Genomic DNA, 20,537 nt, shown 5'->3' with positions numbered 1-20,537 from the left:
TTTCTTCACACCAAGCTGCTTGCCTATTGCGGATTCAGTCTTCCCAGCCTGGTGCAGGTCTACAATTTTGTTTCTGGTGTCCTTCGACAGCTCTTTGGTCTTCACCATAGTGGAGTTTGGAGTGTGACTGTGTCTTAAAGAAGTTGTTACAGGTCTGTGACAGCCAGAAATCTTGCTTGTTTATAGGTGACCAAATACTTAAGTGAGAGAACTTGCACAATTGGTGACTGACTAAATACACATACAGTGGGGGAAAAAAGTATGTGTGCAAGCTAATTGGACACTGCAGACCCTCCCAATGGCCAATCTAGCTCGAACTTGGCATGTGTTCTTAGAAGGTCATTCATAATTAGAAATCAATCAAAATGTTTTGATAATTATATTTACCTCCAGGTTCTACAGAATATGTTAAGACAAATTTTGACTCTAAAATTTTGATCAGCTAAAATTCCTAAGACTAGGTCAAAATGTGCGATTTCTTCTGGCCATTAAGAAAAAAAAAAAAGAGTGCAAAGGTGTAGGTAAATATGTAGCTTTCACAGTAATATTTGTTTAGACTATAGAATATGGACACACAAATATTTTTTTTCACAAAGTTGCCAATGTTTTGCATTTTGGATAAATAACTTACAATTATGCACAGTAGCATAATAAACTAAAAGTAGGTAAGTCCATTACCTCCATAGTCATCCTGACATCCTGACCAGTCAAAGATCTTTAAGGAACATGACAAAGTTTAGTACATGATTAGAATAGAGACTTTATTTCACAGACCTAAACAGCCAAAGAACACCACATAAAATGCAGAATAAACAACCAAATTATTTTCTTAACAAAATGCTCACAGTACTCCTATTTAAACATGAATAAGCAAAATTGTTGGATCCATTACTAATGAATATATTTATTAATTAATTAATATAAAGCCCATCTACATGAAAAAAGACCAATATTTATGTACTATATCACAGTAGTTAATATAATGTTGGAAACAGTCAAATTAGGTTCCATGGGGGCAGCAACACAGTTAACACAAATGTACTTTATATGATACTGCAAAAACACAGTATGAGAACATGAATGCAAATCTTGCTCAAGACAGTTTACATTCCCAAACACATCAATCCCCTGACTGATAATGAATGCTCTACTGCTGTCCCTCTTTTTTCTCTCCAGTTTCTGTTCCGCTTGAACTGCTGCCTTCTCGTTCTGATGCCATCTATTAAAGATCACAAGTAAAGAAAGAAAATTGTGTGACTGGCAAAGTAAATTCTTTGTGAGAGCTGTCCAGATCATCAAGCTATGATTGTATTCAATGAACAGGTTGTGGCCATGTAGGAGAGGAAAGAAAGAATGTATGCTCATTATATTCTGCTTTACGCCAGACCATCACTTAAGGACTGAGAAATAGGCAGAAAAAAATCACTCTGACTTCTAATAATTTGAATAAGGATACTTAATTCAACATTAATTCTCCATGACAAATGCATGCCAGTGAAGATAAAGCAGAACGCAAACACTTGGGCAAGTGTTCCTGATCCTGATCAAAATACCCTTTACTGTGCATAGCCAAGTGAGTACAATGACTAAAAGTATACAAATTTAGCAAGTTTACTTTATTAACATTCAACTATGATAATTTACATAATTTCAATGCAACACAAAGTTTAAAGTTTGATTCATTTTCAGATGACTGGCAGCTGCTTATAGAAGGCAATGGCTACTGATTTTTGGGACAAGGTTAAGGAGTCAGTGTTAATTAAGCTTTACAATTTGCATTATCTGGCCTTTTCAAACAATTACTACAACTGAAGCCCTAAAAAGCTAATTGCTAACAAGCTGATTAAGGTCTGGTAATCAGAGAGCTTAAATCTTTAAGTGCCCAAACTTTTGCATGGTGCTCATCTCACTTAAAATGTTTAAAATAATTGTTGATTTTATACAATTTAGAACATATCTTCTACTTACTAAACTACTAGTTACAAAGCTTGCCCAAATGTTTGTATGCCACAGTATTAGCTTCAGACTATGAACAATCTTGAAAAGTGTTGTATCAGGATATCATACCATATTCCTATCACGGACCACTTGTTGAGAATATAAGTGTGACCTAAGGGCGTGCTCTGGACCTTAGGAATTCTATGAAGACCAATCAGTTCTAGACTGATTCTAGACAAAGCAAACTCATCTAAAAAGCTTAATTACCTTCTTATATGCCATCTCAAAGAGCTTTAGAGATGCTTGCTGTAGACTTGTGGCTGCCTGTTTGATGTTTTCACCAGTCTCTGTGTCCTTCCGTGATAACAGGTCTCGTACTTTAGCGACTTCATCTCGTAGTTTGTTGCACTGGAGAAAGCAATTTAAAAAAAATGTTTTATAAAAATGTGTATTACAATAATTCATTAGTAATTATACACCATTTACCTCCTCTGTGGGTAACTGATCCTTAAATTCCTCCATTTTTGACTCTGTATCGTGAACAATGCCCTCAGCCATGTTTACAGCCTCAACACGGTCCTAAAGAAGACAAAAGTAAAATGAATGGTTATTACTAGGGTTGCAGTGGTATACCAGTTTTAGGTATACTATGGGCAACTGAAATCAAAATGTAAACGAATTCCAATTTCTAACTATTTTCAGAGTTTTAAAAAACAATCGATTCATTCATGGAAAAAACCCAGAAATGAGCACATTAGTATAACGAAAACTAAAATTAGCTGAAAACAAAATACTTTTGTTTGTGAACACGTTTTCAAAGGGAGCAATTTCATATATCCTACAGTGCACAAATGCCCAACAAATGCAGCAAAAAGATCATAATTAGAGATGCATGAGCCATTGGCTTGAGACCAGGATCGGACAGTTTTTAGTGGGGTAGTGGTAATTTCAACATGGTGAAAACAAGATGTATGCAATATCCTCAAATTAAACTCTGGAATGTGCACTTTAATCACATCTGATTGGTTTGATTTGATTTTTAAATTGAGTTAGAGGGGCATACCAAGGGAACAATGTGTCATTTTCCAAAATTGTTTGGAGGGTGCTGTATCTAGGTATTGCCTTCAGGGCCATTTGACTTAAATGTTGGTGCACGACATTTGGCTTCAGAGCATTAAGGGAACCATAGTGTTTGAGGTTTTTAACTCAGGTGTGTTACTTTGCTTGCTTGCTTCTAAGTGATCTTATTCTCACAAAAGGACTGTAGAAGCAATAGAAGAAGAGTCCTTACTAACCAGAGAGAGAGAGAAAAAAAAAAAAAAGTGTGTCTGTCTGACAGATCAGAAACAGCCTTGCGGAAGCAGTGTTATTTGGCAGACTACTATCCAGAGAGGACTACATGAACAGAAATGTAGAGGCTACACAAGATTAACAAGCATTAGAGAGATGGCAAAAGTAAGGTTACCCATAATTCAAAGCATACCACCTCATTTGTAAAACATGGTGGTGTAGTAGGTCTTAAGCATGTATGGTGATCAGATACGGTCAACTTGTGCATGTATCTTCATTGATGTAAAAAGTGCATAAGTGCATAGGAACATTATCTGCTCAAGTTCCAGTAAATCTCAAACATACTGCTAAAGCAAGACAGGTGTTTTAGTTAAAAAAAATCGAAAGTAACTGCCAGTCACTCAATTTTTAAATTAAATTTGTATTTAGACATTTTGCAAACTCAAATGTAGCAAATCTGACATAAAACTTTAAGGATCCTTGGGAAACCTGTTCTTCTGAATGCACAAAAATGCAGAAGAGTAAAACCAACATAAAATCAGAGATACCTTTCTCCTCCTGTCCTCCTCTGCATACTTATCTGCATTCTTAATCATGTTCTCAATGTCATCCTTGCTGAGGCCACCTGAAGACTGGATGACGACTGCATTAAGATAAAAGAAAGAAATGAGATTGGTATATGCAACCTACCGAAATGAGAAGCTTCTTGCTCTAGCATCTGTTAAACTGAGCCTGTTTGAAACTGAAACACTGCAGTGCATAGTCACTGTATTACAAATTATAAATTGCATTTTTAAGACATACTGACATCTTCAAAATATTATTCTTACTCTGCTGTTCCCGTCCAGTGCCTTTGTCTTTGGCTGAAACATGCACAATTCCATTGGCATCAATATCAAAAGTGACTTCAATCTGTGGGACACCACGAGGAGCTGGAGGGATGCCAACCTATTAACAGGCAACGGTTATCTCAGATTAATTTTAACTTTAGGAATTCCTTGCATTTTCTATATTAAATGAATTCAAGGTGCTGGCTTATTTTCATATTTCTCAAACCCAACCCCCCCAAAAATAAACTAATTATAGCTTACCAGAGTAAACTGTCCAAGAACTTTGTTATCAGCTGCCATCTCACGCTCACCTTGGCAAACTTTAATTTCAACCTGAGTTTGGCCATCAGCAGCTGTGGAGAACACCTACAAAGTAAAGTGCATTAAAAGACACAGTAACGCATGCAGCCACATCATTGAAAAAGTTGAATGATTACTTGCGCAGAGACAACCTAAAAAATGACAATTGTGACAAAATTAATCTGTTCCGTGAGTCTTCTTTAAAAAGGACCTACTCTACTAATCAAGCAAGGTATGGTAAGAACACTTGTGTGCATGTCTTGTCCTTTACAAGCAGGGTATGTCAAAATAATAAATAATAAATTAAAAACACAGTTTGCAGTCTCAATTTCTTTACCATGTACGAGATGTAGTTAATTTACCTGGCTTTTCTTAGTGGGAATAGTTGTATTCCGGTTAATAAGTTTGGTAAAGACACCTCCCAGGGTTTCAATGCCCAGAGAGAGGGGTGTAACGTCCAGCAAAAGCACATCTGTTACATCTCCAGCTAGTACGCCTCCTTGGATTGCTGCCCCAATAGCCACAGCTTCATCTGGGTTCACAGACTTGCTAGGCGCACGACCGAAAAGATCCTGTACTGTCTGTTGAACCTAAAAGTACACATGTAAAAAGCTAAATATTTCATAAAACTCCACTTATTGTTTAAAACATAAAAAAGGGCAGGGCAGAAACTTAGTTACTAAACAGTGAACAGAATTACAATGTGTGTTTACATCATTCTGCAATGCATGTCCTCTTAATTACCTGTATGAACACGTTCTAAAACAAGAAAGGTAATTAGAACTTGCTAGTACAGTGGGGAAAAAAGTATTTAGTCACCAATTGTGCAAGTTCTCCCACTTAAAAAAAAATGAGAGAGGCCTGTAATTGACATCTTAGGTAGACCTCAACTATGAGAGACAAAATGAGAAAAAAAATTCTGAAAATCACATTGTATGATTTTTGAAGAATTTATTTGCAAATAATGGTGGAAAATAAGTATTTGGTCACCTACAAACAAGCAAGATTTCTGGCTGTCACAGACCTGTAACAACTTCTTTAAGAGGCTTCTCTGTCCTCCACTCATTACCTGTATTAATGGCACCTGTTTCAACTCGTTAACAGTATAAAAGACACCTGCCCACAACCTCAAACAGTCACACTCCAAACTCCACTATGGTGAAGACCAAAGAGCTGTCGAAGCACACCAGAAACAAAATTGTAGACCTGCACCAGGCTGGGAAGCATGAATCTGCAATAGGCAAGCAGCTTGGTGTGAAGAAATCTACTGGAGCAATAATCAGAAAATGGGAGACCTACAAGACCTCAGAAGAAGATCTCAGCCCGTGGGGTCAAAATGATCAAGAACGGTGAGCAAAAATCCCAGAACCACAAGGGGGGACCTAGTGAATGACCTGCAGAAAGCTGGGACCAACGTTACAAAGGCTACCGTCAGTAACACACTACGCCGCCAGGGACTCAGATCTTGCAGTGGCAGACGTGTTCCCCTGCTTACAGTACATATGTGGGCGCATCTGAAGTTTGCTAGAGAGCATTTGGATGTTCCGGAAGAGTATTAGGAGAATGTCTTATGGTCAGATGCAACCAAAGTAGAACTGTTTGGTACAAACACAACTCGTGGTGTTTGGAGGAGAGCGAATGCAGAGTTGCATCCAAAGAACACCATACCAACTGTGAAGCATGTATTGTGAGATTTTGAGTGCAAACCTCCTTCCATCAGCAAGGGCATTGAAGATGAAACGTGGCTGGGTCTTTCAGCATGACAATGATCCCAAGCACACTGCCAGGCCGACAAAGGAGTGGCTTCGTAAAAAGCATTTCAAGGTCCTGGAGTGGCCTAGCCAGTCTCCAGATCTCAACCCCTTAGAAAACCTTTGGAGGGAGTTGAAAGTCTGTGTTGCCCGCCGACAGCCCCAAAACATCACTGCTCTAGAGGAGATCTGCATGGAGGAATGGGCCAACATAACAGCAACGGTGTGTGCCAACCTTGTGAAGACTTACAGAAAACGTTTGACCTCTGTCATTGCCAACAAAGGATATATAACAAAGTATTGAGATGAACTTTTGTTATTGATTTTTTTTTCTCATTTTGTCTCCCATAGTTGAGGTCTACCTATGATGTCAATTACAGGCCTCTCTCATCTTTAAGTGGGAGAACTTGCACAATTGGTGACTGACTAAATACTCCCCCCACTGTATCTGTACCATCTGGCCTTACCTTTGGCATGCGAGTCATTCCTCCAACCAGCAGAACTTCCCCAATGTCACTCTTGGAAACTTCAGCATCTTGCATGGCTTTCTGGCAGGGTGCCACAGTCCTGCGGATCAGTTCTGCCACAATGCTCTCAAACTGGGCTCGAGTTAGCTTCATGTTCAAGTGTTTGGGACCAGAGTTGTCCATTGTTAAATAAGGCAAATTGATGTCGGTCTGTGTGGAAAGAGCAAATTCTTTTTAGAAAAGCCCACAGAGAAATCACAAAAAAGGATTGGGTTTCAATCAATCAATATGGCTATATATATATATATATATATATATATATATATATATATATATATATATATATATATATGGTGACTCAAAAGGAAAGTGCAGTGTTTACATTAAACATGATGCTTTGAATTTGTCCAAAAAGCTAAATTTTTGACTCAGACTACAAAACCTTTTTTTTTGGCCTATTTTGGCTGGGTTACAATGCTTTTTAGATTTCATTTTATTCTGACAAAAGGCACTTTAACTATGAGGGGTATTTTGTATAGAAAAGTAAAGATTCTTTTTAGAGTTAATATCCTTTTACAATTAATTACAACTTATAATTGCATGCATCTAGTTGTACAGTCATGAACTTTAACATTTAACAAGCTAATTGAGGCCTGAGATGTAGCTCTTGTGCTTTTGGGTGTTTTAAGGTTAGATATCCACTCCTGGGAAGACTGGCAAATGTCTTGAATATGTTCTCCTTGTGAATAATCTCTCATACTGTAGCATGATGGACTTCAGATTGTTTGGAAATTGTTTACAACCCTTGCCAGAGGGATGAGCAGCAACAATTGCTTTTCTACGATCATTGCTGTTATCTTTAGCATACTTTGAAACATTGGGTTTTAAGGCCGCAAGTTTTCTTCTTTTGACGCTTCTACAAAGATTATGTTTAGGTGCACCACCAATTTGCCTGCCTTACCAGCATATGAGAGTTTTCCCACATTTCCACAATTCCCCCAAATTGTAATTTCTTAACCTTCAGTTTTATGACACAGTTCCCTTCTTATGAAGTTACTAATTTACTTAAATTACCATGATCATTTGCCAATCAGGACCTGGGTCTCACCAGGAAGATGTGTATTTTAAATTTACATAAGACTGTAAACAACAGATAGAGTAGAAACATCACCACAGAGAAGTACCATCAACACAAACAACATTCACATAAATTGATTTAAAACAATCTGCTTTATTGATTCTGGGGCAACCATAACACTTAGAAATAGCCTACCTGCAGGGAAGAAGAAAGTTCACATTTGGCCTTCTCAGCTGCCTCCCTTACCCTCTGCAATGCCATGTTATCTTTGGTGAGATCCACACCTGACTAAAAGAATACAGAAAGGGTGTTTTGATGGGCAATTCATGACAAAGGTAGTATTTTTAAGTAATACTTATACTAAAGCATAGTTAATTAATGGATAGTCCAATAGCCTTACTCATAATACTAGTGTACAAGCAATACTGTTGTGCAAATACTTATTTTACCTAAACACAAACTGCTTTATGTAAAATCCATTGTGATGTTGTACAGAGGTACAATTACAACCAAACATCTTAATTACATACCATTTTGTAAACAATTGGGTAAGAGGTCCCCATACTCTTAAAGTGATACACTGTACATACACATGGCAGTTTAACATCATATACCACTTATTACTAATAATTAGTAATTAAAATGTGGAAGTAAACAAATAACTCTACAAACCTCTCTTTTGAACTCTTTTACTATATGCTGTAGCAAGTGCTGATCAAAATCTTCTCCACCCAAGAATGTGTCACCATTTGTAGATTTCACCTCAAAAACTCCTTTCTGTATCTCCAGGACTGATATATCAAAAGTACCACCACCGAGATCATATACTGCAATACTGCAATAAGATTAAACAGACACACATTGAAAAACTTTGTGACACATATTGACTCAAACATTTGAAAATTGTATACTTGCCAAGGTCAAACACTAACATTTTGTCTTGAGTCTTATCGAGTCCATACGCCAGAGCAGCTGCTGTAGGTTCATTGATGACTCTGAGCACATTAAGGCCAGCAATCTGACCAGCATCCTTAGTTGCCTGTAAACACCACAACAACTTGATTTAAAAAGCATCCCAAAAACTAATGTATTCAGTTATGACTGCAATTACAAGATACAGTTGTGCTCAAAAGTTTACATACCCTGGCAGAATTTTTGCTTTCGTGGCCTTTTTTCAGAGAATATGAATGATCACAAAACCTTTTTTCCCCCCACTCATGGTTAATGGTTGGGTGAAGCCATTTATTGTCAAACAACTGTGTTCCCTTTTTAAATCATAATGACAACCAAAAACATCCAAAAGTTCTTAATACTGTGTACTGCCCCTTCTAACATCAATGACAGCTTGAAGTCTTTTGTGGTAGTTGTGGATGAGGCTCTTCATTTTCTCAGAGGGTAAAGCTGCTCATTCTTCTTGGCAAAAAGCCTCCAGTTCCTGGGCTGTCTTGCATGAACGACAGGTCGACTTGGCCTTGTGTTTTGGATTGTTGTTACGTTGGAATGTCCAAGTACGTCCCATGCGCAGCTTTCACGGTGCTTTCAATAGGAATGTGTTCCTTTTATCATAGGCCTTGTTGACACTTCTCCAAATATAACGTTTATGGTTGTGTCCAAAAAGTTTGATTTTGGTCTCATCACTCCAAATTACCTTGTTCCAGAAGTTTTAAGGCTTGTCTCTGTGCTGTTTGGCGTATTGTAGGCGAGATACTTTGTGATACTTTTGTTGGTCTACCTGACCATGGTTAGTTTTTTTTCAGAGCCCCAAGCCCAGATTTTCCATTTGGTAAACACAGTTTAAACACTGTTGACTGGCATTATAAATTCCTTGGATATCTTTTTGTATCCCTTTCCTGTTTAATACAGTTCAACTACCTTTTTACTATAGATCCGTTGACAATTCTTTTGCTTTCCCCATGACTCTCAATCCAGAAACGTCAGTGGCTGGATGAAAGATGCAAGAATCTGTCTGGATCCTAGAAACTCACTCACCTTTGCACACACACACTGATTACAAGCAAACACATAACAGATGAGGATGTTACCTTTAGTAGCCATTCAAACCCATTTGTGTCCACTTCTGTGTATGTTATCAGGCCAAAATCACCAGGATATGTAAACTTTTGATGTTGGATGTTTTTGGTTGTCATTATGATTTTAAAAAGAGAAAACATAAAAAATTATCATTCATACTCTCTGGAAAAGAAAAAAAAAAAAAGAATAGCAAGCAAACATTCTGCCGGGGTATGTAAAGTTTTGAGCACAACTGTAACTATTGTATAGTAAGCTCTGTTTAAACTCCCTAGCATGCAAACAAGTTACAGGTGCAAATACGTAATTAAATTTATTGCTATGAGGTTTCATGGCATCGCAGTATTTTTGTAATTCAGGTTTATCTTTTGCATACGAATGACTTTATATAGGTGTATGGCTCATTCTATTTTCAAAAGTACACTGATTTTAATAACATCATAATCATCATGTACATAATGACTGCTTTAAAGTACTTACAAGTAATGTAGGCATATACAGTGCCTTGCAAAAGTATTCGTAAAACTTTTTGTTTAAATTTTTCAACCTTTTGTCACATTTCAGGCTTCAAACAAAGATATGAAGTTGCAATTTTTTGTGAAGAATCAACAAGTGGGACACAATCGTGAAGTGGAACGAAATTTATTGGATATTTTAAGAGATAAAAAAAACTGAAAAGTTGGGCGCGCAATATTATTCGGCCCCCTTGCGTTAATACTTTGTAGCGCCACCTTTTGCTGTGATTACTGCTGCAATTCGCTTGGGGCATGTGTCTATCAGTTTTGCACATCGAGAGACTGAAATTTTTGCCCATTCTTCCTTGCAAAACAGCTCAAGCTCAGTGAGGTTTGTGAACAGCAGTTTTCAGCTCTTTCCACAGACTCTCATTTGGATTCAGGTCTGGACTTTGACTTGGCCATTATAACACCTGGATACGTTTATTTGTGAACCATTCCATTGTCGATTTTGCTTTATTTTGCTTCCAGAATGGTCCTGTATTTGGCTCCATCCATCTTCCCATCAATTTTAACCATCTTCCCTGTCCCTGCTGAAGAAAAACAGGCCCAAACCATGATGCTGCCACCACCATGTTTGACAGTGGGGATGGGTGATGAGCTGTGTTGCTTTTACGCCAAACATAACGTTTTGCACTGTGGCCAAAAAGTTAGATTTTGGTTTCATCTGACCAGAGCACCTTCTTCCACATGTTTGGTGTGTCTCCCTGGTGGCTTGAGGGAAACTTTAAACAAGACTTGTTATGGATATCTTTGAGAAATGGCTTTCTTCTTGCCACTTTGTGCAGTGTACGACAGGGAGTCTCCCACCTCAGCTGTAGATCTCTGCAGTTCATCCAGAGTGATCATGGGCCTCTTGGCTGCATCTCTGATCAGTCTTCTCCTTGTTTGAGCTGAAAGTTTAGCGGGACAGCCGGGTCTTGGTAGCTTTGCAGTTGTCTGATACTCCTTCCATTTCAATATGATCGCTTGCACAGTGCTCCTTGAGATGTTTAAAGCTTGGGAAATCTTTTTGTATCCAAATCCGGCTTTAAACTTCTCCACAACAGTATCTCGGACCTGCCCATTGTGTTCCTCGGTCTTCATGATGCTCTCTGCGCTTTAAACAGAACTCTCCATCACAGAGCAGGTGCATTTATACATATATACTTGATTACACACAGGTGGATTCTATTTATCATCAGTCATTTAGGTCAACATTGGATCATTCAGAGATCCTCACTGAACTTCTGGAGTGAGTTTGCTGCACGAAAGTAAAGGGGCCGAATAATATTGCAGTTTTTTTATTTCTAAAAAAAGTTTTCAAAAAAAATTTCGTTTCACTTCACGATTGTGTCCCACCTGTTGATTCTTCACAAAAAATTACAATTTCATATCTTTATGTTTGAAGCCTGAAATGTGGCAAAAGGTTGAAAAGTTTTGCAAGGCACTGTATTTGTAGGTTAAGTGACCTACTGTATTGCAAATGCACATTTAATACATGAAATATTATGCAAAACTAAAAAAAACAAACAAAAAAAAAAAAAAAAAACAGGTTGTGCATCTTTTAAAAGTTTATGAACACAATGTTAGCAGGTGCAGTTTTACCCAAGAAAGCCTTTATAGGGGTGTGTGTGTGTGAGTATACAGAGAAAGAAGCGAGCAGAGTGTGAGATGTTAAAGCTCTGCATTCGCCGTGAATGTGGCTGACAGCACACGTTTTTGAGCTGGGGGGGAAATATGGCAGAATGTAGTTCAGAACCAAGATTTATTTCTGTGGGGATTTTAGAATGGAGAAAACATCATTGTCTGTTTAACTTTATAATAGCTTGTCAGTAACGTAAACATACTTTGAGTTTTAAAGTTGACGCAACAATTATTATTATTTTTTTTTTTCAGGCAGACAGAATTTGTTCATGAGAACAGAATTAATTGTTAATAAACTTACAGTTACAATTAACCAGAACTAATTAAACTCTAATAAAATGTCTAGCTGGTCAGTGTTCTAAAGAACTGACAAGATCTGCTATATGCTCACTTGAATCATGTTAAAATTGATCACAACTTTGATAAAATACTATCATACTGACCTTTAACTGATTATAATCTTGTCAGACGTAGGATGAATTCTGTTTTATTTTTAATAAAGCCTTTTGATCTGGTAAGCCATAGCCATTTACATTTAAAACGTTATACAACAGTTGTTGTAGCTCAGTAAAGTTGGCCAGAATTTGGAAAAAACTGCCCGGTTTGGAAAAAAAATTACTGAATTTCCAGGTATCAAGTCTCAATCAAAATAAACAAATATGTACAGTTTCCATTAATTTCAGGTGGCAGACATTTACTTCTGTTCAATGACTAACCATTAAACTGGAGTCACAAATTTAGAAGTTGCCACAGAAAATGACAAGAAAACGAGAAATCTGAATCTAATCACCGGTAGCAGATAAATATTTTTCTGAACCAAAGGACTTTTTTTTTTGTCTTCAAATACCTATGTGCCATCAGGAGAATAGTTCCCTGTGGTTTCACCTTAAGATCTTGGGCATATTGACAGATTCTGGACAGAGTGATCTTTTTAAGCTTTGTGAGTGTTAACTCCAGTAAGGCAGTAGCTCTTGTTTATTTTTAAAGTTGTCTTGGTCCCATTTCGAAACCTTGGAGGCTTGCTTGGGTAAAGTTGCACAGTGTTTATCTGACTGATCAGTCATTTACTTTATAGATAGAAAAGAAAACTAAAGTGGTTCTTGACACAGTTTTAACAAAAGATAACAAAATGGATGACACCCTCTTAGTCCATGACAATAAACAGTGGCAAGAAGTAGTATGTAAACCCTTTGGAATTTTATGGTGTTCTGCATCAGTTCATTATAAAATGTTTTCTGATCCTCATCCAAGTCAAGAGTATTGACAAATATAATATGCCTAAAATAAACAAATATGATCTTGCATGTCTTTATTACACAATCATTTAACATTTAAAGTGGTAGTAGGAAAAGTAAGCGAACCCTTTGAATATTAATTAATAAAGAATTAATAGGTTGACCCCTCCCCTGGCACCAATAACCTCAACCAGGTGCTTCCCGTAGCTGTAGATCAGATCCGCACATCTTCAGGAGGAATTTTAGCCCATGAACAGAGATATAGCCTGTAGCAATAATGCCTTCAAATCTTTGGCTATCACTCAGGGTTGTTCCTCATTGCTGAGTCTTGAAGACTTCTTGGCAGAATAGCCACAATCCCAAATTGTCTCCATTTGTAGATGGTCTGCCTCACTGTATACTGGTAAAGTCTTTGAAATCACTTTGTAACCCTTTCCAACTTTAAATTAAACATTCAACCATTTTTGGTCGTAGATTCTCTAAAAGCTCTTTTTGACAAGGCATGGCACATACACATATCCTTCTTGTGCAGAGCAAACTCAAAGTTTGAGTGCTTCTTACAAGCCAAAATAGCTCTAGTCCACACCTCTAAACTCATTTTCTTAAGAAGACTCCAGGTATGCCAACACCTGACTCCAATAAGCTTCCTGTGTTTTTTTTTTCATCAATTAGTCAAGGGTTCACATACTTTATCCACTAGCACTAAGAGGTTTGTATGGTTGTTCTTAATGAAGACATAAATGATCAAGAAATAGATTTATTAATACTCTGTCAATACACTTGACTTGGATGAGGATCAGATCACATTTTATGACAAACGAATGTAGAAAACCATAAACATCCAAAGGTTTCACATACTTTTTCTAGGCACTGTAAAGCTCCCTTAACTGTAGACAGGGACACAGGCTCCAGCAGCTTCCAGTTTATGGTAGGTCTGTACCTTGGATGATCTGTGCCTGATCATCCAAACCAATTCCCTCTCAAAGTCTAGGAGAACAAAACTGTAATCTCTAGCCAAGGGGCTACATCTCCCCTCCCTCAAAAGCATCTATTTATGGTACTTATGGACAATTCTAACTGCAGTTCTAAGAACTAACTGACAATTATTCTGTCCCGAAAAAATAAAACCGTGCACATGAATGTGTAATTATAACTAGCCATGAGATAAAATGTCTTACTGAACCATAACTTGCATATGCAACATTTGAGCAAGGAAACTAAAATGAGTGTAGTTTAATAAATTTAATAAAATCTAATGTTAGTCAGTCAAATCTCAATGCAATTTACATCTCTGCCAGTGTTTAAAGGACATGTGAAATTGCATGGCCTATCACTGACTGGCCAGATGGACATTAACTTTGTTTACAATGCAACACGGACCAATATGCAGCATATTAAGTTTTTGTACATTACCTGTCTCTGAGAATCATTAAAATAGGCAGGTACAGTCACAACAGCATTCTTGACCGTATGGCCCAAGTAGTTCTCTGAAACACAGCACCAGTGTACACCAGATAATAGACTTTAAACATCTGTTTATGCATTGTTCACTATAATTTGAGAAAAAAAAAAAAAAAAAAAAAATTACATTACACACACACACAAAATTGTTAACCCTCGGTTAATGAAAGTAAAACCCACAATAAATAACATGAATCTGACAAAAGTAACAATAAAAAAAAAAATAAAAAATGAAAATGAACAAATGAAAATCCGACATTGATTTTGAACCATGCTTCAAAAGAATTATTTTAAAAAGTAAACTCATTAAACAGGCCTGGACAAAAAAAATAATATGGTACCCTGAAAAAGGTAGTCACTGTGCTGTTTGGTGACATGGTGTGTACCACACTCAACATGAACCAGAGGAAGCGAAGAAAAGAGTCGTCTCAAGAGATTAGAAAGAAAATTATAGACAAGCATGTTAAAGGTAAAGGTTATAAGACCATCTCCAAGCAGCTTGATGTTCCTGTAACTACAGTTGCACATATTATTCAGAAATTTAAGATCCATGGGACTGTAGCCAACCTCCCTGAATGTGGCCGGAGGAGGAAAATTGATGACAAATCAGAGACGGATAATACGAATGGTAACAAAAGAGCCCAGAAAAAACTTCTAAAGAGATTAAAGGTGAACTTCAAGCTCAAGGAACAGATCGCACCATCCGTCATTGTTCGAGCCAAAGAGGACTTCATGGGAGACGACCAAGGAGGACACCATTGTTGAAAACAAATCATAAAGTCAGACTGGAATTTGCCAAACTACATGTTGACAGGCCCCAAAGCATCTGGGAGAATGTCCTATGGACAGATGAGACAAAAATTTAACTTTTTGCCAAGGCACATCAGCTCCATGTTCACAAACTGAAACAAATGAAGCATATCAAGAAAAGAACACCGTCCCTACTGTGAAAGAGAGGAGGCTCTGTTATGTACTGGGGCTGTTTTGCTGCATCTGGCACAGGGGGTCTTGAATCTGTGCAGAGTACAATGAAATATCAAGACTATCAAGGGATTCTAAAGAGGTCATGGGTCTTGCAAAAGGATAATGACCCAAACCACACAGCTAAAAACACCCAAGAATGGCTAAGAGGAAAACACTGGACTTTTCTGAAGTGGCCTTCTATGAGCCCTGACCTAAATCCTATGAGCATCTTTGGAATGAGCTGAAACATGCTGTCTGGAAAAGGCACCCTTTAAACCTGAGACAACTGGAGCAGTTTGCGCATGAGGAGTCAGCCAAAATACCTGCTGAGAGGTGCAGAAGTCTCATTGACAGTTACAGGAATTGTTTGATTGCATCAAATGGTTGTGCAACAAAATATTAAGTTAAGGGTACTATTATTTCTGTCCAGGCCTGTTTCATGAGTTTATTTTATTTTTTTTATAATTCTGTTGAAGCACTGTTGGTTAATTTTCATAGCATTTTTATTTATTACTACTTTTGTCAGATTCAAGTTATTTGACCATTGTGGGTTTTTCTTTCATTAACTGAGGGGTACCAACCATATATAAAACCAACCTGCAGTCTCTTTCATCTTCATCAAGACAAAGGCGCCAATCTGGCTAGGGGAATACAGCTTTCCATGGGCTTCTAACCAAGCATCGCCATTGGATGCCCGCACTATCTTGTATGGGACATTTTTTCTGCAAATTACAAGCCACCAGTGAATAACTTACAACCTTGCAATAAGCCATGTTTACTTCCAGCTTGAAACAGTTAATCCAATCATATGCAAACATCCATGTATGAACCTCAATTGGAATAGCCTAGTTTCATTGAGGCCATTTCGAACGCAAATACTATCCAAACAAACAAGGTGGGTAAACTTTTAAATAATAATGACGCACGCAGTGCGGAATTATCCATCTCCTTTCTGTGAAATACAAAGCAGGATGTGAAGGAACATTAAATGAAGTTGTGGATTTCAAATAAATCATCTTCAAATTTGGTTTATTTTTTATTTATTTATATAAAGTATGACAGTAATTACATTTCTCAGGGTTTTTTGTCCATTTACAATGGCAAACAATAACATGTATTTTGTTTTTTTATTTTACTCTGCTATAAATATGGAAATTAAATGCTCTAAATGCAGCTACACTGTGCACCGGAGAAAGAGAAGGGGTTGTGGAAGCGGCCATACTTTATATGTGCGAAGACCTGCCATACTTCACAGAAATATTTAATTAAAAAATGTTTACTAGTCTACTTTAGAAAATTATCCATTTGGAATTAATTTAAAATGCACCACTTAATGTTTAACACGTTCCTTAGAGTCCTGCTTTGTAGACTGACAACATGCCTCAAGCTGTGAGGCACTTAAGAAAGAAGGGGTTGGAAAATTTTACACTGCATGCAGTGGACTTATACAGTCATGGTATGTTCTGCAAGGGGCAAGTTACAGAAAATCATGAATGACTGCCTTGCCATAAGGACATTTTGCTTTCACTCAATCTGTGAACTATATTACTGTATGAATAGTACAAATATCCATACCAGTCTTTACTGTGCTCTTTCATTTAGAGGTTCTTTAATAACGTGAATGTGAAGTCCACTATTATTAAAGAGAAATTCTAAAAAATCTAACATCAGTTGAAAACTCATGTAACATGTAGCTGTTCTCTTATTCTGACCACACTCACCTCTCATGTTTGGATAGGAATACTTGCAGATTTTGCACAGATTTATAAGTAGGATGTACACCTCAGTACTATTCTATATTTGGAATGAGTCCAACTAAATGTAATTAAATATCTGCATGTAAATACAGGCATAGAATTATAATTCATTTTAAAGTAATTCAACTTTAAAGTAAAAACTCACAAATCCTTCTGAACCTCTGCGTCATCATAGCGCCTCCCAATTAGACGTTTGGTAGCATAGAGTGTGTTTTTGGGGTTAGTGACAGCTTGCCTTTTGGCTGGCATGCCCACCAATCTCTCACCATCAGCTGTAAAGGCTACCACAGATGGGGTTGTGCGTGCTCCCTCCGCATTTTCAAGGACCTATGATCAGATAGTCCAAAGTCATTCAAAGTCATATGTGTTGGTATAATCACAAAACAGTAATCAGTGGTGGAGGAAGAAACATTGTAAACTAAAAAAAAGAATTAAGTAAAAGCATAAACAATTAAGTAACTGTCATAGAAGAAAAAATAAACCAAGATGACAAAACCACCAAAATAAAAACAAGTGCAGTACAGGCTAATTAAAAGATAGATAGATAGATAAATTTTTCCACGCCACCTGGAGCCACAATGACATTATTAACTGCTGTGTCTTCAGGTGGAATGGAAACTAAAGCAAGGCTACATCTAAACAGATGCGTTTAAATTCTTCCACAATGTCATCTTAGTATAAATAGCTGAGGTTATACTGTGTCAATCATGTTGACTAAATTCACATTCTATATACATGTGGTACTTCATGTTTAACGCTTGAACAGCTCATTGATCGCTGGCATGCTGTAGGTGTGACCGAGGCTGCTGTTAGCCTCAGCTCACAGCTCACCATCAACATAGCAGGAGCTCGATGGTCTCATGTGTTTGTTTTTTTTTAGGCAAGGGCAAGAGTATTTAAACCACAGTGCCTTTTCTACAGTTAAGTAAGAGATACAGGATGAAATACAGGAATAAAGGTAATAATTACTAAAGTAATGCTAACAAATTAATATGTACATAAACAGGGAAACTAAATAACTACTTGTATTAACTAAAATAACTAAATTGTTATGTTTACTTTATTCTGTTTTCTATAATAATAATAATAATAATAATAATACAAACAGGCACCTAAGGCTCACTGACGCAATCTAGGGAGGTTCCACTTCAAAATGTACACACCTTAAAAGATCTGCTGCTAACATCTTTCAAATACTACATGACACGTTCAAAGGTCATGTAGATGGCTAAAACAGTCAGATATGTTGCAGCAGCACAAAAGGAACACAATATTAGGCAGGTGGTGCTAATGTTATGTCTGAGCTTGATGGCAGATCTGTGATTTCATATCAGATCAAGTATAGAACAATTTGACCTCTAAGGATGTAGCTTCTGACCTTTGCTTGTTTCCCATCCATGACAGCCACACAGGAATTTGTGGTTCCCAGGTCAATACCAATTACTGCTCCTTTGATTGCTTCTGAACTACAAACATTCAGCATACAAGTTAGAGTATAATATATATTGAAAAAAAACTAGAGTAGATGGCATATTTTATGGTGACTTACGCATATTCTCGTCTGGCAGCTGTCCGAAGGGGATGTTCCAACAGTCCATTCCAGCAAGCCTATAGCAATTAACCATTTAGCCTTCTTAATCACAATTTTTCAGTAAACACACACTTTTTACAACATTTTTCTATAACCGTTCTATAAACGTTTTTTTATACTCTTCTAACTCCACACCTGGCATTATGCATGCTGCCAATAGGTTAAGGTCAATTTGCTTCAGAGAGTCCTATTCTATTGAAAATATGTTTGTACACTTACTGATGTGTGTGCATATGCACATATGGGTCAGCAACTTAAAGTAGCTGAATGCATTCATCAGAAGGAGTGTCCACAAACACTTGGGCATAGTCTCTCATAATTTAAACAATCCTGTTTTTTTATGATTAGGGTGTGTTTATGATTTTTGCATAATGAAAAGTATTATATAAATGTACACAATTTAGGAAATATGTTTCCAACTTTAAAACAGACATCTACATAAAAAAATCCAAGTCACTTTGGAGCATTCCATTTCCACCATGAAATTTTAACTCAAAATAACTGCCACCATTTAAATTATGCAGAGAAAAGTGAACAATATAAAAAAGACACAGACACATTAGTCTGAAGTGCAAAAAACCCATCAAGTCTATTTCACCCCATGAATTTAGCCACTGGGATGGGGTATTTGAGTTTCTTCTTTAAAAATCAACTAATAAAACTGTCTGGGATAGCTATAAGTTGTTCAGTAACATGGACACAGTGTTTCCATCTGAAACGCCAAGGACGGACGTCTAGCTACAGAAACTGCGTAGATTAGCAGGCATGCATTAGCAGCATAGCTTCCTACGATAGCACACACTGATGTCACCCAAACTAACGCTGTCTTACATCCTTCCAGTGAAAACGACTCCAACTAGAAAAGTATTATCTGTTATTAATTAGATAGTACACAACCCGTGTAAAATCCGAATGAGAGAATTAGAGATTAACGTTAGAGTAGATTTCTCCTTGTTGCAGGTCACATTAGCTTCACCATTAGGCTGTTCGTAACGTAGCTATAGCTAGCTATCTAGCTAGCAGTGATTAACTTACTTCACATTGGCAACCTACATGCGCAGAAAAACCGTAGCTGTTCATTAAATGGATCTCTGTAAAATATAAATAAATTCTACGTTACAACAAACAACGTACCTTTTTAACCAGGGGTGCTACACTGTGAGCGGAGTTGGAAGAACTGGACACAATTCTTGAAACGGTTCTTCCCACCTTCAACATTTTTAATTGCCGTAAACACCGATATGATTTAATCAGTTATATTAACAATTACAAATGTCGACTAGATAAGTAGCTAATTTTATTCTGAACGAGTTCAATTACTTCTCACGGTCACCGGTGACAGTTAACTTAGCTAAGTCATCCACCTCGCTAATGCTCTTCTTCTAGAACCATCCAACACACCACATGCGTTGGTTACAGCATATGCAACACTACTTGGACCCTGTAAAGAGGCGATGTGAGCCTGCCTGAGTAAAATTCAAGCCAAAACAAAAAACAAAAATGTTGTTTTCATGAAATAGAAACAGTCAAACGACATAAACAATTATGTATTTATTTTTACTTAGCCATATGGCGTAAGATCATTACTTATTAACAGAAAAACTAATTAATTTAAAACTCACGGCCATAAGGCAGATGGTGAGACCTCACATACCGTTAACATTTAAAGGTCGTTTGTGGCGATGGTATGTGACTACCCTCTAAAAA

General features: G+C 37.2%; 1 protein-coding gene across 1 annotated transcript; it reads right to left on the bottom strand.

Moving 5' to 3' along the window:
• Window positions 1-735: 735 nt before the first annotated feature.
• hspa9 (heat shock protein 9) lies at window positions 736-20,248 on the bottom strand. Its single transcript, XM_072662971.1, has 17 exons — window positions 19,965-20,248; window positions 18,789-18,847; window positions 18,618-18,705; window positions 17,385-17,566; window positions 16,080-16,204; window positions 14,472-14,545; window positions 8,587-8,693; window positions 8,327-8,489; window positions 7,850-7,942; window positions 6,577-6,786; window positions 4,721-4,948; window positions 4,320-4,424; window positions 4,059-4,176; window positions 3,777-3,871; window positions 2,425-2,517; window positions 2,206-2,346; window positions 736-1,219 (listed from the first exon to the last, which is right to left on the bottom strand). Exons 1-17 carry the CDS (start codon window positions 20,046-20,048, stop codon window positions 1,148-1,150), a joined length of 2,037 nt encoding a protein of 678 aa, XP_072519072.1. The 5' UTR covers window positions 20,049-20,248; the 3' UTR covers window positions 736-1,147.
• Between the last annotated feature and the right edge of the window lie 289 nt (window positions 20,249-20,537).

This window comes from Salminus brasiliensis, chromosome 19 (assembly GCF_030463535.1).
Source record: "Salminus brasiliensis chromosome 19, fSalBra1.hap2, whole genome shotgun sequence".
Classification (NCBI taxonomy): domain Eukaryota; kingdom Metazoa; phylum Chordata; class Actinopteri; order Characiformes; family Bryconidae; genus Salminus; species Salminus brasiliensis.
This window is presented reverse-complemented; position numbering and strand designations above follow the sequence as displayed.